The following is a 23459-nucleotide window of genomic DNA, read 5'->3' as shown; positions in this document are numbered from 1 at the left end:
TTTGGGGGCTTTTGAATGGGAGAGACTCGCCATAATGCTGGGAGGACACAGGTCGAATGGTGACCCTGACTTGTCCGTTTCTAACAGCCTCTGGGTTTGCTCCGAAATACAAGGAGCAAAAGTTTCCAAATGATGAATGGCATTCGATGAAGGTAAACTAAGATCAGGAAGACAGCCAGGTTGGCTCTGGGTTGGGGGGATATTTGTTAAAATATTATTTACCTTCTCTTCAAAAAAGTTAGATAGCAAATCACCGAGCTCTTGAGTAGCTGGGCTCACACGCCTGCAAGTGCTGGGTTTAAGCTCTTGTGGCGCTTGTGCCACAGGTGTAGAGTTAGAACTGACTGGTGCATGTGGACCTGTGGCCACCCTTTTCTCTGAAAAACAAAGTCTCCTAAAATGCCATCTCTTCCAGATAATGCTGTCTCTGCAGAAGTGCCTTTTACCCAACAACGCCCCCACCCGTAGAGCTGCTGCAACGACTGCGAGATTTGTCAGTGTCGGAAGTAAACAGATGCCCAATTAGACGGTCTGTCATGGAAAAATGTCAGATTAGGCGGTCTGTCTTTGGCAGATGCTAGATTAGACTATCTGTCGATGCTCGGTGTACTAAAGGGGTAGTAGTTCTTTGCCATCTTTTGATACTGCTCCCGTGAAGAGCACAAAATAATTAAAACACACACGTGAAATGCCACGATCTCTGACAGACGCAACCTCCAACCCCAACTTGAATGCACCGGCACTCGAGTAACAGTTCTCCCATATTAAAAGAAAAGCAATAAGAATATATAGTGCTCGCGGTCCCGAAAATAAAAGCGGACTGCGCATTAAGTTACCAAACAAAAAAAAACTATTGCGATAATAAAAGCAGACCGCGCATGTAAGTTACAAAAATTGAAGGAGGCTGTGTCCCTCTGCAAGTAAACAATCCAATCCTGGTGGGCGGGGCCAAAAGTGGACAGGGTGGCAACCCTCAGTGCAATCATTACACTGTGCTTTGTATCATCCTTGACGCAAAACGACGCACACAAATCAAAATTGCAGGCGGATCATCGACACGACTTCTGCAATAGTATTGATTCCAAGAAGTCCTCGCATGGCGAGTGTAGCGCATGTGCGTTGCTAATGCCAGGCGAGACCTAAAAACCATAGTGAATATATATATAGTGGTATCTAGAAAATAAAATAAAAATGCACTGATAAAGTTTTGGGTGATGGCCTCTCTTTGGATGAATCTGTAAAATTGACCTTTTGTCCTGAATGTTGACCCTTTGTCCTGAAATTTTTTATAGTCCTTCCCAGAATTTGCCTCTGTGTCCGGTGGTCACCCTCCTTAAAGCCAATAGTGTCTCTAGCCCCCTTTCTGTCTTCAGAATGATGAGCCGCAGATTTGCATTGCAGGTTGCTTACATTATGCAGAGACCTGCATTAGGTTTATGCACAAAGCCTTGTTTCTTTACAGGTGTTTCACGTATGTGTCTAAAGATAGGAAAGTTTTCTCAGCCGCGCGGGCTCAGCGCTTCAGAAGGTTCAAGGATAGGTAGTTTGTCACCACTTGTCAGACAGGTTTTCATGTAATGAGCCAGTTTCTCCCCCCCTAGCTGCTCAGCCCTTAGGGCTCCTGAAGGTGCAAGAGTGACAGCTTGTAAGACGAGTCTGTGCCGCAGAATGCAGCTTTTTGAGGCCTGTTAGTCTGGTTTACAGGGACTTGTATGTCAGTGCCAAAGGGGGTAAGAGGAGCATGTGTACCGTCCAGAACAGGTAGGTCTGAAAATAGGCAGGTAAGAGAACAGGTGGGCGGAGTCAGAGCCGGCAGAGCAGTTACCTGTCCAGTCTCCACCCTCTGTCCGTCCTGTATAACCTGAGCCCAGACACTATCCGACAGCCAGACAAGAAGCGTGGAGTCAGAGGAGCCCCCCCAGCACTGCAGCTGAGTGACGCCGCCCCAGCCCCGCCGACATGACCCTCCTGCGTTGCCTCCTGCTGCTCTCCTGTCTCAGCCTCCTGTGGGGAGGGACCCAGGGGCTCCTGGGTGAGTATCACGGACCCTGAAGGGACACTGGGAGGGAGGAAGCCATCCCCGGTAAGTGTGGGGGTTCACATTAGGCCCTGAGAGGGAGGGTGATCCCCGGGGAGTGTCAGGGATCATGGAGGGGCCAGAGAGTGGGAGGGAGTCCCCTGATGAGTTTGGGGGCCTCAGACCGGACCCTGCATGGAAGAAGGGAGGCCTCCCCCCTCTGCATCACTTTCATGCTCTGTCGGAGGAGAGACCCTAATATAGCGCCTGAGTGGCGACTGGCATCTATGGGGAGGGGGAGTGGCATGTGCCCGCTAAATATTGTTTTTTTAAAATGTTAGCGTATCTAACGTGACGTCCTCACCCCTGATCTCTTCTTTGCAGGCAATCAACTGGATGCTGTAACTCCCTTGCCCAATCCTGGGGCTGCTCCCATGCAGCATGGGAGCAGCGCCCTGATTGAAGGGAGCGGCGTCACTTGGCTCTCCACAGAGCACTGGAGGCCGGCACTTACTCTCAGCCTAGCTATCTTAAGCTGGGTCGAGAGGTTTAAAATGCGCATGTGTGACTGACCATCGCAAGACAGCCGGCCAAAGAGACATGCACACTTTAAACAGTGCATTAGACTGCACACCCTCTGCAAGACAGCCGGCCAAAGAGACATGTACACTTTAAACAGTGCATTAGACAGCGCACCCTCTGCAAGACAGCCGGCCAAAGAGACATGCACACTTTAAATAGTGCATTAGACAGCGCACCCTCTGCAAGACAGCCGGCCAAAGAGACATGCACACTTTAAACAGTGCATTAGACAGCGCACCCTCTACAAGACAGCTGGCCAAAGAGACATGCACACTTTAAATAGTGCATTAGACAGCGCACCCTCTGCAAGACAGCCGGCCAAAGAGACATGCACACTTTAAACAGTGCATTAGACAGCGCACCCTCTGCAAGACAGCTGGCCAAAGAGACATGCACACTTTAAACAGTGCATTCGACTGCACACCCTCTGCAAGACAGCCGGCCAAAGAGACATGTACACTTTAAACAGTGCATTAGACAGCGCACCCTCTGCAAGACAGCCGGCCAAAGAGACATGCACACTTTAAATAGTGCATTAGACAGCGCACCCTCTGCAAGACAGCCGGCCAAAGAGACATGCACACTTTAAACAGTGCATTAGACAGCGCACCCTCTACAAGACAGCTGGCCAAAGAGACATGCACACTTTAAACAGTGCATTAGACAGCGCACCCTCTGTAAGACAGCCGGCCAAAGAGACATGCACACTTTAAACAGTGCATTAGCCAGCGCACCCTCTGCAAGACAGCCGGCCAAAGAGACATGCACACTTTAAACAGTGCATTAGACAGCGCACCCTCTGCAAGACAGCCGGCCAAAGAGACATGCACACTTTAAACAGTGCATTAGACAGCGCACCCTCTGCAAGACAGCCGGCCAAAGAGACATGCACACTTTAAATAGTGCATTAGACAGCGCACCCTCTGCAAGACAGCCGGCCAAAGAGACACAAGACAGCCGGCCAAAGAGACATGCACACTTTAAACAGTGCATTAGACAGCGCACCCTCTACAAGACAGCTGGCCAAAGAGACATGCACACTTTAAACAGTGCATTAGACAGCGCACCCTCTGCAAGACAGCCGGCCAAAGAGACATGCACATTTTAAACAGTGCATTAGACAGTGCACCCTCTGCAAGAGCCGGCCAAAGAGACATGCACACTTTAAACAGTGCCTTAGACAGCGCACCCTCTGCAAGACAGCCGGCCAAAGAGACATGCACACTTTAAACAGTGCATTAGACAGCGCACCTCTGCAAGACAGCCGGCCAAAGAGACATGCACACTTTAAACAGTGTATTAGACAGCGCACCCTCTTCCCTGTGGCTGTCAGTCAGCTGCGGCCCCGCCCCCATCCTGAGGCTGAGGGATGAAAAATAACATGGCAATGAACTACTGTTTTATTTTTAATCTCTGAGCTCTGGGGGGGTTTAAGTGGGACGACGACGGAGGAGCCCCCTCTGCGCCTCAAAGCACTGCCCCCCTCATGAGGCGCTCCGAGGGTGCCGAGGGTGGGTGAGGTGCATGTGGAGAGCAGCGCGCACGCGGACATACATGGGATGAAGAGGGAACAGGAAGGGGTGAATGGGAGCGGGAGCCCTCCTGTGCTGTCTGTCAGGAGGGGTCGGTGTGTCCCGAGCCCAGCAGCCGCTGGTAAACGCAGGCACTTTCTTGGGGTCATGGAGGGATGGGGGCTCCCTGGGGTGCCTGAACCCCACATTCCGCAGACCCTTGGTCTTGAAGTAGCTCGGCCACCATGGTCGGATTGGAACAGAGACTAGGCGCAGGTCCAACAATAAAAGTGGCCCCCATCAGCGAATCAGAGAGCTAAAAATAAAAATGCCCCACATTTCCACATAGAGCAGTTTGTAACTTGTAAAGATACCTCAAACAGGAAGTGAGCATGCAGGGGTGCCGGTGAGGCAATGTCTGTGGTGATATCAAGGAAATGAACAGCAAAAAACAGCTCAGCCCAGCAGAGCATAACCCAGGCCCACAAACCTCGAAAACCCAGCCATAAACTGACCTATCAGAGCGGCCCATCGGCACTGCGTGATCAGCACACAGGCCAGTCCGACCCCAGCAGTTACTGCTGGAGTGATGCTGCTAGCGCCAAGAAGGCTCGCCTTGTAGTTGTAGGCTCATTCCTACTACGGAGAAGTGAGGGGGCGAGTCCGGGCATCTTTGGTGTCTGTAGAAACACTACACGGGCAGGGAGACTCCTGGGAGGAAGTGACCGTCAAGGAACCCTAATGAACATTCTCTGCAATTGATGTTTCAACTGAATGAATGAATGAACGCGTTTATTGTATTAGGGGTAATTACACAACTGCAGAATAATGAATGAAAACTGATAAAAAGCAGCTAGACAATAAATTAACCACCACCCTCCTAACAGAAAAAAAGAATTAAGAAAAGATAGCAACTTAAAATTCAAAATGTAGCTTTATCAAGCGATTTTACAAGTCATCTGGCGTCAAAGGCAGTATGTTAGGGCTGAAAATGCAGTCATCCTGGCCAAGGCCGTTCTGTGTTAATAAAACATTGCTGCTTCCTTTGTTGTTCGTGTCGTTACCAATAAACAAAGGCTTCGGTTCTTGTTCTGCAGCTCGAGCGGTGCTGAGAGGGGCGTGGACTGAGAGGTGCGTGTGCTGAGAGGTGCGTGTGCTGAGAGGTGCATGTGCTGAGAGGTGCGTGTGCTGGGCGGTGCGTGTGCTGGGAGGTGCGTGTGCTGCTGAGAGGTGCGTGTGCTGGGCGGTGCGTGTGCTGGGAGGTGCGTGGACTGAGAGGTGCGTGGACTGAGAGATGCGTGTGCTGAGAGGTGCGTGTGCTGAGAGGTGCGTGTGCTGGGCGGTGCGTGTGCTGGGAGGTGCGTGTGCTGAGAGGTGCGTGTGCTGAGAGGTCTGAGAGGTGCGTGTGCTGAGAGGTGCGTGTGCTGGGCGGTGCGTGTGCTGGGAGGTGCGTGTGCTGAGAGGTGCGTGTGCTGGGCGGTGCGTGTGCTGGGAGGTGCGTGTGCTGAGAGGTGCGTGTGCTGAGAGGTCTGAGAGGTGCGTGTGCTGAGAGGTGCGTGTGCTGGGCGGTGCGTGTGCTGGGAGGTGCGTGTGCTGAGAGGTGCGTGTGCTGGGCGGTGCGTGTGCTGAGAGGTGCGTGGACTGAGAGATGCGTGTGCTGAGAGGTGCGTGTGCTGAGAGGTGCGTGTGCTGGGCGGTGCGTGTGCTGGGAGGTGCGTGTGCTGAGAGGTGCGTGTGCTGAGAGGTCTGAGAGGTGCGTGTGCTGAGAGGTGCGTGTGCTGGGCGGTGCGTGTGCTGGGAGGTGCGTGTGCTGAGAGGTGCGTGTGCTGGGCGGTGCGTGTGCTGAGAGGTGCGTGGACTGAGAGGTGCGTGTGCTGGGAGGTGCGTGTGCTGGGAGGTGTGTGGACTGAGAGGTGCGTGGACTGAGAGGTGCGTGTGCTGGGAAGTGCGTGTGCTGAGAGGTGCGTGTGCTGGGCGGTGCGTGTGCTGGGAGGTGCGTGTGCTGAGAGGTGCGTGTACATGGGCGGTGCGTGTGCTGAGAGGTGCGTGTGGTGGGAGGTGCGTGTGCTGGGAGGTGCGTGTGCTGAGAGGTCTGAGAGGTGCGTGTGCTGAGAGGTGCGTGTGCTGGGCGGTGCGTGTGCTGGGAGGTGCGTGTGCTGGGAGGTGCGTGTACATGGGCGGTGCGTGTGCTGAGAGGTGCGTGTGGTGGGAGGTGCGTGTGCTGGGAGGTGCGTGTGCTGGGAGGTGCGTGTGCCTTCGAGGTGCGTATGCTGGGAGGTGCGTGTGCTGAGAGGTTCGTGTGCTGAGAGGTGCGTGTGCTGGGCGGTGCGTGTGCTGGGAGGTGCGTGTGCTGGAAGGTGCGTGGACCGTGCGTGATAGATTCATTCTTGGGTTCCTAAAGTCGGCCAGAGTTTGTTCAGACAGCTCAAGCTCCGCAACCTGCCTGTGTATCCCTCTCCCGCCAAAACTGCCAGCACGCCTCTTCTCTGATGTAGTGACAGCGGAGTCTTTCTTCCGCTCGCTTCAACATGCGGAACAGGATAAGGCAAGGGTGACCCCAGACACATGATTTCACTCCAAGGTGTAATGCCCAGCATAAGAGTAACAGTATGAGGGCCTAAGGCCCGACCCTACAATGGCGACGAGGGTGGAGCTGTGCCCAGCGTGCCACAGCTGAAAGAAAACTTCAGGGAAAAGGGGAAGAGAGCTGCCTGCAGCAAAGGCACACCACACCCCCTGAGCAGCGCCGGCTGTCGAGAGGCCTGGAGGGCGTGTACCAAGCCCCGGGCCTGCCTGAAGCATGAAGTGACCCCCAGAGAGTGAAGAGCGAACCGACCGGAGCCCACCCGCGTCGGCCGTGACTGAGCCCCCCTGCCTGGGGTGAAGAGAGAGCCGTGCAGAGCCCATCTGCATCGGCAGCCACCGAGCCGAAACTGGATGCCCCACAGACGCGGCAACCACGGGTAAACCTACGCGGAGCCCACCCGCGTGGTTGAACAGGCCCGTCGGCCTAAGGTGAGCCCGTGACCAGCACCGAAAGCGGAGCCCACCCGCAACGGTGACAACGATACTAATGGCGGCCGCCTGCTAGCGCCGCCCGGGACACGTATAAAGCGGAGCCCACCCGCTATAAACTATGAACACTAACTTTGCCCCAAACAGAGTGAGCGGCGTCAGATATTACCCCCAAGTGAAGCAAGGCCAGCGGAGCCTACCCGCGGCCTGCCTGCAGCGACCCATGCCCCGCCTCGCAGCGTTTGACTGAAGCTGCGGCAGCGTGAATGAGCCCGCAGCGTGTGGAGAGCTGCCGTGCACAGTTTAAAGAGAGCGGAGCCCACCCGCGAGGGGACAGCGAGCTCTGTGCCCCCCCTGCGCAGCCTGTGAGGAATGAGGCCAGCTGCGAGGGGCACGAAAGGGTTGAAGAGATCGGCCGGGAGACTAGCCGTGGAGTGAAAGCTGCCGGTGTTCGTACCCCGCACCCAGCACCGCACGTAGCTAGCAGTCACAACCCGCTCTGTGGTCCCAGCGCGGCCGCTGCCAAAGCAAAGAAAACCGCAGGAGAGGAGCAAAATACACCGTGACAGCCCCGGCAGCCTTCAGGGAACTGAAGACACAGGTTGCCGTCGGGCGTTAAAGGAGAAGTAAGGCCCACAGCGTCTGCAAGCTGCTGGGGCCGATCGGAGCACCGAAGGTGAGGAATTCAGCCCAGAGGAAATGCTAATCACAGGGCCTCAAGCGCAAAAACACAGGAGCTGGGGCCGGCAGCATTGGTGAGGCTGCTCTGGCCTCTAGAAGCGCGGCAGTGCATGTGAATGATATGCAGCAGAGCACCTGAGCGTGTGTTGCACAAACAGGCATATGACGCAGCCTGTCAACATCAAACAGTGGAAACATACGAGGAAGCACCTACCAGGCTATGAGTGCCCTTGCCCTGGGGGAAAAAGATAATAAGGAGCCCAGTCCACGAGGAGCCCGCACCGGCACTCCTCCAAAGAAAGTGAAAGGCATTGAAAAACTCAGTGAGGAACGAGCCGAGCACAGCACTGGAAAAGTAAGCACAACTGCCATCTAGTGGCCATCTTCGCAACTGCACCCCTAAAAGTAAAGGAAGCTGCCACAGAACTGAGACACTGGGAACAATAAACTAAGGAGCTCAGGGGCAATCAAGCAGAGACAGTCCCAGGCTGCTGTGCCCTACAGCAAGAAAACCAAGGCACCTCTACACAAGCACTACAGTGCACAAAGAAAAGAGAAGCACAAGGAGGCTGCAAGGATTGCACCCAGGACACTGGAGGAGTGCGCAGGAAAGCGCCGAAGAGCACCACTGGACAAGTGAGGAACACTCAAGAACCCCACACCAAGTAGCTGCGCAACAGCACAAAGGAACTGGAGTAGCAGCAAGGCCTGCACATATGACACTGCGTGAAAAGGCGCAGGGAAGCGTCAGGCGTGCAGGAAGGTAAATGCACAGCAACGCGGACTACAGATTCAAAAGACGGCAGCGCAGGAGCGCGCCAGAAGCGCAAGAACGCAACGGAATCCCAGGAACGCGCCAGAAGCCCCAGAAGCGCGTCAGGAGAGCAACAACTCCACGCAAGACACACGAAAATACACTGGCAGCAAACCCAAAGGCCACAAGGTGAAACAAGCCTACGACAAGTAAGGAAAATACAGCAGCAGCCCAGCACGAGAAGAAAGAACGTACCAAGCTCATCACACAGCCTGAGAAGAAAAACGCGACGGCGCGAGAGTGCACCACAGAAACAGGAGTGCAAGAACTCCTCTGAAGACACCCACAAGCACGCCACAAGTGCGCCAAGAGAAGTTCCAAAGAATCGCAACCGACCACGCAGAAGCAGCAAGACCAGAAAAAGGCCAATGGGGTGGTGACGCAACCCTCCAGAAGCAACACTTCGGAAGCACCGACGCCGCGCCAGAAGAGAAGACAGCGATACCTGGTGGCCACAGGCCATCGCTGCAGCACAAAGGCGAAAGTAAGAACACCACCACACGAACTGACAATGATTCTGGAACCCAGCACCAGGAAGTGCGAAAGCGCATGACGCAAATGCGCAGCAGTGCGGCCAGCACTAGCCCAAAGCAGCAAGTCACAAAGAAGATACGAAGAGCGCACCCAGTTGCGCACCAAAGCAATCAAACAGAGATGAAAATGGTTGCGCAGTCAACCCGTAGCATTGAAGAATCCACACAACAGCAACATGACCACTCAGCATGGTCACCAAGCACCACGAAGCCTACCTGCTGGACATCGGCAGAAGGGACCAGCACGAAGTCCAAGAACCTCTGCACCATGAATCCTACCTGCCGGACATCGGCAGAAGGGACCAACACGAGGTCCAAGAAGCTCAGCACCGCGAATCCTACCTGCCGGACATCGGCAGAAGGGACCAGCACTAGGTCCAAGAAGCTCAGCACCACGAAGCCTACCTGCCAGACCTCGGCAAAAGGGACCAGCACAAAGGTCCAAGAAGTTCAGCCAAGGCGCGGTCCAGGAACATGGATCAACAAACTTCACCTAAAGTCCAGCCAAGGCGCGGTTCGCGAACATGGACCAAAGAACTTCAATTTCACAAATGATAGATGCGACTGAAAGAAGAGGTGAAGGTCGCGACGCCAACCCTGGGAGTTCAGTGACAAGAAGACAGTGTCCTAGGACTAGGACAGGACCAGGCAGACCTGTGTGGAGTGCGCGCGCTGCATAGGGAAGCATGGCCAGAGAAGATGAAGAAGAGGGGACCAGGGTACGTCGCGAGAAGAAGAGAATAAGGAAGAAGTAATCAGAGTGGCACGACTGTCAGGTTAAGAAGAAGGAAGAAAGAACAGAGTGGCCACCGCCACTAAGAAAAGAAGAAAAGAGAAGTCGGAATGGCACGCTGCCACTGCAAGAAGAAGCCGCCCTGCGGAAAGAAGCAAGGTGACAGGCACTGGAACACCTGAGTGCGATGGAAGACAAGCCTGGCAAGCGCACCGGCAGCGCAGAACAGAGAGAACCACCTACGAGCCATCCATCCACATGGCGATCGCAGGAGAGAGCAAGCTAGACTGTTGGCGACATCTACCTCTGGGGTTTGAGCGGAAGATTGGATGGCGAGACTACCACCAGCCCGTGGCAAACCAGTATCAGAGCCTCAAGGGACTCTGGTGGCAGCAAGTCCCGCACGGGAGACAGATCTATAGTAGCACGTCTGCAGGACCCAAGAAGATGAAAGCCTCGAGAGCAATGAAAAGAGTCGACAACTCAACCTTCAGGTGGAACTAGGACACGACGGTGAGGCTCATGGAGCGCCCTGCTCACGGCCCGAAGGCTATGGTAGAGCAACGCGACCAAAAACACCAGTCCAGTGGAAACCTGGCAAAGAGGTCCTCCCGGATATCTTGTGGCAGAAGAAAACTGGCGAGAGGGGCATCCTAGTGAGAGGGATGTTCGCACCTACTCTATTCACCTGCCAAGAAACACACTGAAGCCTGCCTGGAAACATCACGCAACCAGCATGGAGAAAAGAAGCCGGAAGACAAACAACAACCATGTCATCCATTTCTCTTTAACTAGTCATCACCAAGAGAGCAAAGCAAAAGGCAGGGCTATGAACAGCCGACAGAGAAAGAATGAACCCGCCGAACAACTGCGAATCGTGCCACCAAGAACTGTTAATCCAAAATTCAAGAACTATACTGCCTGCGGCTTGCAAGCAGCCAAAGAGACTCGTTTTGAAAGTGCAAGTCCAATGTTGTTTTCTGTGTTTTCTTTCCCCCACAGGTTTTTGGACTTTTTCTGTTTGGGTTAATTTTTAACCAATTTGGGGAGGGATGTAATGCCCAGCATAAGTCAGCAGTCTAGTGCTGAGCCTGTAACTACACTGAACACCCACCCACCACTGATGTCACAGGTCATGTGACACAGTACTAATAAAAGAGGCCGAGCGCACGTGCTCTGGCCCAGTTGCACCATGTATGCAGTGTGTCTTGTGTCTCATTGAGCAACAGTATGAGGGCCTAAGGCCCGACCCTACACAAGGCAAACCCCTCTCATTCCACCCCCTCCTCTCCTGGGCGTCTGAAGGTGATTCCTGTGGTCTTTTTTTATCGAGATTTTTCCTCAGGCTCAGATCAGGATTCCATTCTCCCAATTCCCCTCGGTGGTTTTGGCGCCCCCTAGGGGTCAGCTATGGTAACATAAAGTACTACATTTTCCACTTCATTTATTTTTCATTTAAGGTGTGCATTATTTTATATACACTTACGTCATGGTTAGAGATTAACAAAATAATGACAGAATATTTTCTTTTTTAACTATATCTTTGTCTCTCCCTAAATGCTCACTGGTCCGCCCCCTTTGCACTTCGAATCACTGCACCCACACTTTTCTGAACGCCCTTTGACCGCCGGGTTGAATCGCTCTGTTTAATCTGAGAAAGCCAGCGATATCAGCATACGGCGCCTGCCTTCCCTTACCTGCACTGTGCACCTTTTGCATCTTATAAGATATTCTGTGCGATGTATCGATGTTTCTTTAACACATCGCACTATTCATCTGAAAACATTCTGCTAAAGCACAGTCCTCTGGTGTTAAAGGGGGTCGTGAAAATGCAACTGATGTAGTCATTGCAGAACGTGTGACCAGGAAACCTGGGTTTAAATCACGGCTTTTCCGCCTGACTGAATTATGTATTCGAAATCAAAGGTATTCACTTCATGTATCCAATTAATTATAATACTGATTATTGGGTATTATTTAATTATAATAATGTCATCTAGGAGCACGATCAAGTTCGAGGTGCCACCTGTGCAATAACCTCGCTTGTAAGTGCTTTAAAGGCCTTTAATGTTCCGCCTTCCAGATCGAATGATATTGGCCAAGATGTGAGACGCCGAATGATTGGTTCGCAGGGTGCAGTCCTGGGGCTGTCAGGAGGGAGGTTAATAACTGTTCCAACGTTCAAGTTAAGAAAACTTCGCTTCAAATAAACGCACTGTAATGTTGTGCTGTAACGTGCAGTGATAAATATACATTTTCATAGTGCGCATGCACAGTTGCTTGCATCATAAATGATAAAACATATTTGGTGCAGTAAGCATTGGCCGAAGAAGTTACAAACACTTCATTATTATCACACACAGCAAAAATATCCGAGGGGACGTTGTCTCACCGTTTCATTTTTTTGGAAACCTCCCCAGTTTATGCTCCGTTGTTTCATTACTCTTTTATTTGTCCAGCAAACCACGCACTTCTAATGCTTTTTAGTAATATTGAGACTTACGTAGAGACATTTTTTTCTAACTGTTTTTTAAAAGCAAACACATCACAGCTCGGCTGGAAACTCCTTCACAGGCTTTTGTAAGAATAACTCTGTCATCAGTTAAAGCCAATGCCGGCCCCGGGCCCCTCCGCATTTCCAGATGAACCGGTTGTGCGAGGCTATATTGGTGCAAAAGAATCACCCTGGTATGAGGAAGGTTTCTTCCTTGTTTCACTTTCTCCCCCCATCTGTCCCCCCTCCCCCTGTTTTGTCGGCACATGACCTTCTCCCTGGTACAGTTCTTACACAGGTTTTCTTGTGTCACTGGGGGGTAGGGGGGGATACTGAGGGCCCAGCCCCAAACCGTCCACCAGTCAGGGCACTGTCCGTCCTGTGGGAGGGGTCTGTCAGTCTGTCCATCCTGTGTAGGGGCGCAGTTCATCCTGTTGGGCTCTGTCAGTCTGTCCATCCTATTTGAGGGCACAGTCAGTCTGTCCTGCGTGTGGGCGGGTTCTGTCAATACTGTGAGCGCCTCTGTCAGTCTGTCCGTCCTGTGTGAGGGTCCAGGCCCAAGGCATCCACCGCTCATGGCACTGTCCGTCCTGTGGGAGGGTTCTGTCAGTCTCTCCGTCCTGTATAAGGGCTCTGAGCAGGGTGGACGAGAATCCCAGCGGCGAAGGTGGACTGATGCTTCCCCAGCCCCGCCGACATGAACCTCCTGCGCTGCCTCATTGCCTCAGGCTCCTATAGGGGGAGCCCCGGGGTCCGCCGAATGAGGATGAGGGGACCCTTGGTGACTGTAAAGGGACAACCGTATGACTGTGAGAGGAAGGACCTGAGTGTGACTGGTCGGGGAGCCCCTGGTGAGAGTGAGGGATCCCCATTGAGTGTGGAGAGCCCCGGCTGAGTGTGAGGGAACCCGAGTGAATGTGAGGGACCCACGGGTGAGTGTGAGGACCCTGAGTGAATGTGAGGGACCCACGAGGGGAGTGTGAAGTACCCGAGGCAATGTGAGGGACCCACGGGTGAGTGTGAGGGGCCCTCGTGTGAATGTGAGGGACGCTCGGGTGAATGAAGGGGGCCCGTGAGTGTGAAGGGATCCCTAGTGAGTGGAGAGTCCTGGATGAGTGTGAGGGACCCCGAGTGAATGTGAGGGACCCACGGGTGAGTATGAGGGACCCACGGGTGAGTATGAGGGGAGCTCAAGGTGAATGTGAGGGACCCACGGGTGAGTGTGAGGACCCTGAGTGAATGTGAGGGACCCACGAGGGGAGTGTGAAGTACCCGAGGCAATGTGAGGGACCCACGGGTGAGTGTGAGGGGCCCTCGTGTGAATGTGAGGGACACTCGGGTGAATGAAGGGGGCCCGTGAGTGTGAAGGGATCCCTAGTGAGTGGAGAGTCCTGGCTGAGTGTGAGGGACCCCGAGTGAATGTGAGGGACCCACGGGTGAGTGTGAGGACCCTGAGTGAATGTGAGGGACCCACGAGGGGAGTGTGAAGGACCCGAGGCAATGTGAGGGACCCACGGGTGAGTGTGAGGGGCTCTCGTGTGAAAGTGAGGGACGCTCGGGTGAATGAAGGGGGCCCGTGAGTGTGAAGGGATCCCTAGTGAGTGGAGAGTCCTGGCTGAGTGTGAGGGACCCCGAGTGAATGTGAGGGACCCACGGGTGAGTATGAGGGACCCACGGGTGAGTATGAGGGGAGCTCAAGGTGAATGTGAGAGGACTCCGGGTGAGTGTGAGGGGTGCTCGGGTGAATGTGAGGGACGCACAGGTGAATGAAGGGGGCCCGGGAGTGTGAAGGGATCCCTAGTGAGTGTGGAGAGCCCCGGCTGAGTGTGAGGAACAAGAAGTAAATGTGAGGGTCCCACGGGTGAGTATGAGGGGAGCTCAAGGTGAACATGAGGGGACTCCCTGGTGAGTGTGAGGGGCCCTTGTGTGAATGAAGGGGGGCCTGTGAGTGTGAGAAGCCCTCGTGTGAATGAAAGGGGGCCTGTGAGTGTGAGAAGCCCTCGTGTGAATGAAAGGGGGCCCGTGAGTGTGAGGGGCCCTCGTGTGAATGAAGGGGGGCCCGTGAATGTGAGGGAGCCGCGGGTGAGTATGAGGGACACTCGGGTGAATAAAGTGTGGCCCGTGAGTGTGAAGGGATCGCTGGTGATTGTGAGGGGACCCCTGGTGAGTGTGAGGGGAATCCCGGGGCAGTGTGAGGGGAGAAACTGGTGAGTGTGAGGGGACCCAGACAGGACCTTGGATGGAGGAGGGAGACCTCAGGTAAGTGTGAGGGGGTGCTGGATGAGTGTGAGGGATCCAGAGGGATATTGTGAGGGACGCAGGGTGGGGAGGGAGACCCCGGGGTGAGTGAGAGGGTCCCATGGGTGAGGGTAACCTAGAGAGACCTAGATCGGACCCTCATTGGGAGGGCACCCCCAAGGGCACATCTCATGCGATCCGTGTGAGGCGAGACTCTCTATAGCACCTCAGAGCACCGCTCACCTCATGAAGTGCTCTGAGGGTACACGGTAAGCAGCATGGCCCTTTAAGTGCTGCACACAGTGGTTGCAGTGTGCGGGATCGGAAAGGCACGGCGTGCCCCTACTTCTGTTATTAAAAAGATTCCGTTCCCCTACATTTTCTTTTCAAAACTGTGTCCCAGGACGGCAGAAATAGCCAAAGCCTTAAGATAAGGCTTGGCTTGCTTTCTTGAACATTCGTGGACCTTTGTGGACGGGCGGGTGGAGAGAAAAGGAAAAGGACTCTGTCTCTTCCTTACTGCCCAGCGAAGACATGGACAATGTCCTCTTCTTTTCTGTAATGGCAGCTGCCCCCTCTCTCTTCCTATTATTCCCTCTCTTTCTGTCTTGCTCCTCACATACTGAAAACCGTGATTTAAAGAAATGGTTCACAACCTCTCTTTCCTTTTTTCATTTAGTTGCTTCCCTGTGAAATGGATCCAAAAAAGAAAAACACTCTTGCAGAAAATGCCCTTTTTCTGACATTTTTCTATTCCAAAGTGAAGCCTGGGGTTGGGGAGAAATAAAGGGTTTTAAATATGAAAAGTAAATACACAACTAAATAAAGCAAGACAGAGTGGTTGCAAAGTGGCCAGATTGGTTTTATTCACACCCAAACACATCAGGCTCACTTTACAGACTTTGCAGTGAAGGCTACTTTTGTTTTCTTGTCTTTCTTGCCATTATTCAGGGAGGGTACACAGTCCCTTCCAATGGCAGTAATCCTCCTTGTGAACAACAGGTTCCTCTGGCGTGTGCACCACGTAGTTCCAGGATCTCCGGTCCCACATTCAAGTGTGTTTCTGCCCTGAAGACACATGGCACCAGTAGTCATACTGTAGTGTGCCTTTGAAGGGACGGGCGGTTCAGAGGGTTTACCTTTGAACCACAGATGTGTCCCCTGAATTTCAGTCCTGTCTGCCTTGAGGCCTTGGAATGCAGATCCTAATCTTTAGTGAGGACATGATCTGGCTCCAGAGGCCAAGTGTCAAGACCTCTCCCTCCAATCTATCCAGCCAGGCCATCAAGTGGCAGAGGCCTGTCTTTCCAGTTCCATGCCCAATGCTCATAGCTGTCCCTGGGGAATGCACAGACATGCTCCCCCAGCCTCGGGTTTGGTCTGGAGCCAACTAAAAGGCACACAAAGAGTTTTAGAGCAGAGAGATGCCCACTTTCCAGAAGTAGTATTTCTAAGATACTAGTGACAAATTTACCTTTACCACACAAGAGGAGTTGTCGTTGTGAATCCAAAGATAGGAAATATTATGAGGCTGATCCACTGTAAGCCTATAGCAGCCTGAAGTAACTTCAACCATTCCCTCATGTTGACCTAAGGGAAGAGAAATGCTCACAGGTAGTGAAAACACACATGGGTATTTTCCCGACCTGGGCAAGGAACATACAAGTACCTGCCCTGCCTTTCTTACACCACTTGCTTCATCCTTCAAGACTTTTCGAGTGGTGATCTAATGAAGATCGCCCAGAGCAGATCTTCAATATTTGATGAAGATGAGGAATAAAATGCTTGCTCAAGGGAGTGTAAGTTATCGATACAGTACCAGTGAGAAATACTCAAATATATGCCTTGTTACAAGAAGAAAAATGATACTTATTGGTGTAATGTCAATGTGGCCTAATGTGATGTGTAAGTTGTTTTTTTGCAATAAAAAGAGGTTTAAAAAAATCATAGGTGCAGGTGAACACACACAGGTGGGCAATTGTAGGCTTGAGACATGTCTAAAAGCAGCAGTAAGCATGACTTCCTAACATGTGTAGGAAGGGCACACACACGTTCATACTGCATTTTCAGTGGCAAAGTGCCTTAAGCCCTAAGACCACTAAATAAAAGAGAATCAGCAAAACCCCAGTGCTGTCTCATGGGAAGTGCCGACGTCCTAAGTAGGGAAAACCCACATGGCGTTATTCACTACCTGGGCATGGAACACCCATGTGTACCTGCCCGACCGTTCACCTGCCACTTGCTCCGTCCCTCAGGGCTTACCCTGGGGTGATCTCATGGTAGAGGAAGTCCTACTCAGGGATGGCAAAGGAGTGAAAGATGCCACCCTGATCATAAACACCACTGAACACCCACTGGCCTGCAGTGGCATGCCTGGTACATGTTTGATACATGTTTGACAGTCTATTCTGGTGGGTGGCACAATCAGTGCTGCATCCCACTATTAGCCACAGCAGTACATGCCCCGGGTACGTGGTGTAACTTTTTACAGGGCACTCACAGGTACCTCACCTAAACCGATCAAGTAAACATCACTACCTAGCATGTGAAGGAAGGGAGCGTTACAGAGGGAACGTGCAGAGAGTCCTAAGGCCACAAAAAAGAATTAAAAAAAACAGGAGGAAAAAAAACTTGGGGGCATATTAGCAAGGGCAATATCGCCGCTTTAGCTGGACTTTTTCCAGCTAAAGCGGCAATATTTTTGTCGGCTTATTAGCAAGCTGTTGCTAACAGCAGTTAGCGACAGCTTTTAGGCGATAGCTACAGGTTTGGGGCCCACTTTGCAGGTCAGCGATATTTATCGCTAATGACATGCAAAGTAGGCACACCCAAACTACTGGCGACTGAAAACAGTCGCTAACACAGCTATTGCCTATTAGCAAGGCAGGCGAAGCGAGAAAAAAAATCGCGCTAAGTAGATTATCGCTATAAACTAACGCCTGCTAAAAAGTTGATTTACCTGTATAGGCAATGGGGGGTGGATTATCAGATTAAGCCCCCATTGGCGGTAATGTTTGAATATCGCTGGATTGCCAGCGATAATCTCGCATTTTGCCGCTATCGCTGGATATTTTAGCACAATGGAGAAAAACGTTGCTAATAGAATGTTTTCTCAGCTAAAATATCCAGCGATAGCCAGCGATAAAAAAAAGTCGATAACCACATTTAGCGATAAAAATCGCCATTTATTGCTAATAGGCCCCTTCAAGTTTTAGAGAAATTCCCTAAAAAGGGCCATGTCCAGCAGTAACCCCTTTTTAAGAATATTGTAAACGAATGCAACTCGTGGGCCCGTATCGGTCCAGGTCTGTCCTGTCTCTTGTCCCCGTCGTTCCCTCAGTCTATTCAAGAAATCAATTATACTCTCCCCTGGCATCATAGTCTTTGCCATTAACCCCTCCACATCAGGGCATTCAGGGAACATCTTTCAGGGCCGTCCTTATTCGTGTCTGAATGAATTAAATGCGGCCTGTCTTACTCAGTGTTGTTAGCATAATTGCTTGGATGCGAGCTTGGGTGAAAACTGTGTTAGTCTGTTCTCTGATATGGCTACTTAGCAGACTTTTAATATCACCTATTGCTAGGTAGATTCCAGTAGTGTTCTCTTTGAAGCATGAAATCCATGTCCCTGCTACATCCAGCCAAAACGGCAACTTTGTCCTTAACCCCTCGTTATCCATCAGATCCCATGACAAACACATGATCCCCGCCGTGCCCCTCTGTAGTAGCGGGTACATTCTTATTTCAGGTGACTCTAACATGGAGTTCCATCTCTTTAGGCATTCCTGCATGTAGGGGAAGTTTCACTAGGGGTTTCCTCCTCCATGTTGAAGCAAGTCCTCCGCTATAGCCGTGTCCTCTGGCTCAAATGAGCCTTCCTTTGGCCAAGGTCTGTCATATTGGTCTCTTTCCTCAGTCCTGTAGGCTAATAGGTGGCAGAGCGGAAGTGCAAAGATCTCACCTCCTCTCTTGCTATTATCTCCCTCTGGGTTAACTTGTCAATGTTGTGTGCACAGGTGAAGCAGCGCATATCCTCAACGCAGCTCCCCTAGAGTGCACGCATGGGCGCCATCTTATTCTTCCTGCATCTTGAATGGGTTAGTACCAGGCTGCCTTTCTCTTGTATTTCCTGGCCGGTCCCTCTCCTTTGTCGACCGATTGGTGAGGCTCTGATCTCTGCTAAAAGCCTGTTTTCTTGTGCACTTCCTGGGTGCGGGCTCTTTTTCACTCTAACCTTAGCTCACACCTTTCTTTCTCACCCTGGCTGGTTTGCCTCCTTGTCTTTGAGCCAGGCGCTGTTCTTTTTGGGAGTACTTTGCCTTCAAACTCCTCAGCTGCCTTGGTAAATCCTGTAGCCTCACCGTCGTCATCAGTTTCCAGGGGAGTGAAATTCCCTTCCTCACCCCCACTCGCTGAATTGCTATCTAGAACCTTCACAAACCTCCCTGTCAGCGGTGTATGCTCGCCTGAACCAGTGGAGGTGCATGCTTGGTTTGAGGTTGAGGTCCTATGTGCTGGGCATGGTAGTGAGGGGAGGTAAGCTTTTGGGACTTTCCCAAGGGTCTTGGGCTGTGCTGGAAGTCTCTGGACTTACTGGCTTTTCTGGTTCCTCGTCCTTGGGCCTAACTGTCAGTCTTTTACTGGCGAGGCCATCGGCTCCTACTATTGGTGGATTGGAATATCCGAATGGGGGTGGAGCTGGTGTGAGCGCCTCCATTCCTGCATGTGGTGGGGGTGGTGCTGACGCATTACTTGCTGTTGGTATTATAGGGTTATCACTCTGGGCCTCTTCAAAGATGGCCCATAACTCTAGTAGTGCCTCTCTCCTATCTCTCTTTTGACCTGGATATTTAGTTTTTATGTGTCATTTAATATGTTCTATTACATTAGTGTCAAATGTTCCCTCCTTGGCCCAGGGAAATCTGTGTGCCTTTGTATGCGAGTGCCATTTTTGACAAAACCTATAACGTTTCTTTACCTGTGTGGGGAACCAGGTTTTCATGTGTTTTAATCTTGGAATCCATGATAACTCTAGTGGTTTTATACACAAAATATTACTTAGCTATTTTGGGGGATTTTTGTTTGTTCTAATTATAGTGAAAAATGTACGTGGTGCATTCTTACAATTGTACGTGCTATGAGCTCAACGCTATTCACAGATGCATCAAACAATTCAACTAACAACTCACACAGAATACAATGCACAGAAAAAAACACAGAAGAAAATGCATATGAAGGGTTGCAATATAGGTAAAAAGAGCAACTTACGAAAAAACAGTATCTGAACGATATCAACTTTTCGCATGAAATATGGTTTGAAAGAAATTTCAGCCCCCCCATGAAGTATTGAGACATAGACGTTAAAATACAATTTTTAGGACAGTCTCTAATCAACTCTTGTACAAATGCAGTTTGCAATAAATGGTAGCACCATAACATCAAATGTATATTACACCAACTTAACAAAGGTGACAGAAAAAATGATTGCTTTGTCAAAAAATGTCTTAGCCCTCTCCTAGCACATGCTATCCTGTAAACAAGGAAAGCTCTGCGCAGGGCACAGTACTACGTGAGCCTGATAGTCTGTCAATATCTGCTCCGGGACAAAGGAAATGGTAACAGATGTGAAAAAAAAATAACTCAGGAACCACCGGTCCCCCCTGGCCACACCCAAGGTACACCTAGCTTTCCAGGTTGATATCTTTTTCCCTGACATCTGACTCACACCCTGTATCACACCAAGGGGTCAAGGGTACCATTTGTGTCACGCTCAGCGGAAAAAGCCTACCATCTGTGTTACGGGCCACCCCACCTGTGGCCTATCAATCAATAACCTTGGGTCTTGGCATCAATGCCTGCCTGACTACGTCTTTGTGTGTGGGGGTGGAAAATGAGTTCACAGCTGGCACACTCGTTAATAAAGACTCAATTTTGTTCACATGAATGAATGTATCGTTGTTAGAAATGGGTGTCTCTAGTTGGCAATGGTTTGCACCTTTGTCCAGATAGGGACCCTTGCTTCTAGTCAGTGAAAGGGGGATACACTCCTAAAATACCCCTGCTCACCCCCTTGGTAGTTTGGCATGAGCAGACAGGCTTATCTCAGGGTCAGTGTGTAACGCATTTGTCAACACAATCAGTGACACAGTAAGAACACTACAAATGGACACCACACCACTTTAGACAAATAAGTATCTTTATCTAAACAAGACCAAATGGCAAAAATCCCCAATACAGTACCAAAAATAGGCTCTTCAATGGTAGAAATAGTTCAGTTCAAAGCAAGTTGTAAATGCAACACTTTTCCAACAAAGTACCTTAGATGCGTCACGCAAAACAAACAAAAGGATCACAGGTAAAGCGAAGTTTCAGCTCCTTGCTTCGGTGGAGGCAGGGCACCTGTTCCTTTCTGCAGCGCAGGGGAGGCGATGCGTCAGTTCCTTACCGGAGAGGAGGGGATGCGTCAGTTTCTTACTGCGTTCCGGTTACAATGCGACAAGATTTCGCCTCGATGCGTGGCGACGATCTGGTGCGATGCGACTAAATAGTGGCCTGATGCGATAAGACAATCTGGATGATACGTGAACGTTTGCCCCTGCACGACAGGTGCTGCGACGATCTTCTAGGCGACTTGACAGATCCAGTGCGGATGCAGCGCGCTTCTTCTCCGGGGCTCGGTCTAGCATCGGGACCAGGTGCGGAAGCGGCACGCGTCTTCTCCGTGACTGGGTGATGCGTCGGGAATCGGTGCTGATGCTAAATGCTTCTTCCTCGTTGCATCGACCTTCCAGCTCCCATCAACAGTCTCTAGAGGTCCTAAACAGCTGCAGGCACCTCTTTGCAGTTTGGAATTCCAAGCAAGGAAATTCAGGGGAGCTTGTGGTAGTCTTAATGTCCCTGAGCCTTCAGACAGGAGACAAGCTCAGTTTCAAGCCCTTTGAGATCTTTTCTTCAAGCAGGTTGAAAAGCAAACAGCAAAGTCCTTTTTCTCCTTTCCTTGGCAGCAAGCAACAACTGCAGGACAACCCAAACAGCAAACAGCACAGGGGCAGTAATCCTCCTTCAGCTTCTCCGTTTCTTCACCTTGGTGAAGGTTCCTCTTGATTTCCCAGAAGTAATCTAAAATTCTGGGGTCTGGGTCACCCTTTTTATGTGCAAAAATCATTTGTGTCTGAAGGCAGATAGTGTCTGTACCCTGCCAAAACCAGTTAACTCCTCACTGGTGCAGCTTCATGGCAGGAGGTGGAGACAGCAGTGTTAAAAGCAGACCTGGCCTAGGCAGGTGAAAGAATATCTCCTCCCCTACTCGAAATTCAATCCAGGTCCTATTCAGCCCAGCCCTGAATCTTCAGACTGCTGGAGCCGCAGCCCTCTCCCATCACCTGTCACTCACAAGACAGACATGTAAGACACAAACCTAGCAGACGCATACTGGATGGTTAGGCAATAATATACCTACTTTCTAAAAGTGGTATTTTCAAACACAGAATGTTAAAGTCACCCACACTAAAAGATGCACAGTAACATTCAGAGCTCAGGCAAACTAAACTTTATTTTCCTATCTTGTTCCCTGGGTCAGTTATGTTTATAAGATGTTATAAACAAACTGCCCATTCTGGCCTAAGGGAACAGATACCCTTGCAATAGTGAAAAATGAAATTGGCAGTATTTCACTCTCAGGACATGCCACACTCATCAGGGCATGTCCTACCTTTCACATACAATACACGCTGCCCACAGGTGTAACTTGGGCCTACCTTAGGGGTGACTAACATGCAGAAAAGGGAAGGTTTAGGGACTGGCAAGTGTGTGCACTTGCCAAGTCGACATGGCAGTCTTAGACTGCACACAGGCTCTGCAATGGCAGGCCTGAGCCACATTTTACATTTGATTTACAGGCCCTGGGCACACATGGTGCACTGTACTAGGGACTGACAGGTAAATCAAATAACTAATCATGGAATTACTAATCCATAATAACAATTTACAATAGGGAGCACTTGCACTTTGGCACTGAACAGCAGTGACAAAGTGCCCAAAGCATCTAGACCAGCAAAAACAGATGAGGCAACAGCAAAAAGTGGAAGGGAGACTCACGCTAATGGTGCCAAGTCTAACAATCGTTTTTTATAACAGCATCAACGTTTTCTATATTAACAGGTTTATAAGTCATTGTAAAGTACAATACAGAGGGAACTTTAGCTTGGTCAGTTCAATACATCAATCAGTCACTGAAAACCAAAAGCCAGGAAGGCTGTTAAAATTAGAACAAATACAGCTATCATTAGATCAGATAAACAAACTATGCCTAAACTGTGAAATAAATCATCTGAAAATCAGCAGCAGAATCCCTCGATGTTTAGTAGCCCCCCCCCCCGCCCCTTCCCCCCCCATTCAGGGGTTTATAACCAGGGCCGGACTGGGAACCAAAACCTGCCCTGGCAAAGTGCTCGACTGGCCCCCGGGCGGGTTGAGGGTGCGGCTGAGCAGTTTGCCAGGGCTGGTTTCGGACGATTTTGTTACTGGGGCTGATATTGCAGCTATGCTGCAAAAACTGCCCTGTAACCAAACGGATCACTGGGGGCCCAAAATCAGACCCCACCCTGGCGGCCCACTGGGGAAATGCCTGGTGCCTGCTAGCGCCTGTCCGGCTCAGCTTAGAGTGTGCTCGCAGGAAGAACCATGGAAAGTAACAGAAGGCTTCCTCCAGCGAGCTCTCCATTAAATACATTGGGCACTCGAATCCGGCAGCCATTTTATAACTACAGAGTTGAGGCCTAACTGAGACCTAGCATAGCCTAAGCCAGGAAAACACACAAGAATGATTCTGTCTTAAATGCA

General features: G+C 51.1%; 1 protein-coding gene across 1 annotated transcript in view; it reads left to right on the top strand.

The window, feature by feature from the left end:
• Nucleotides 1-1847: 1847 nt before the first annotated feature.
• The window catches only part of LOC147709995 (uncharacterized), a 34895-nt gene continuing 13283 nt past the window's right edge, over nt 1848-23459 (top strand). Inside the window, exon 1 of the mRNA XM_086919917.1 lies at nt 1848-2032. Coding sequence (XP_086776043.1) covers nt 1960-2032 — 73 coding nt within the window. The 5' untranslated portion in view covers nt 1848-1959. The remainder of the gene's footprint in view (nt 2033-23459) is intronic.

The sequence above is a fragment of the Lissotriton vulgaris genome, chromosome 5, assembly GCF_964263255.1.
Source record: "Lissotriton vulgaris chromosome 5, aLisVul1.2, whole genome shotgun sequence".
NCBI lineage: Eukaryota > Metazoa > Chordata > Amphibia > Caudata > Salamandridae > Lissotriton > Lissotriton vulgaris.
Note: the sequence above shows the minus strand (reverse complement) of the source record. Positions and strands in the feature narration are given on the sequence as shown.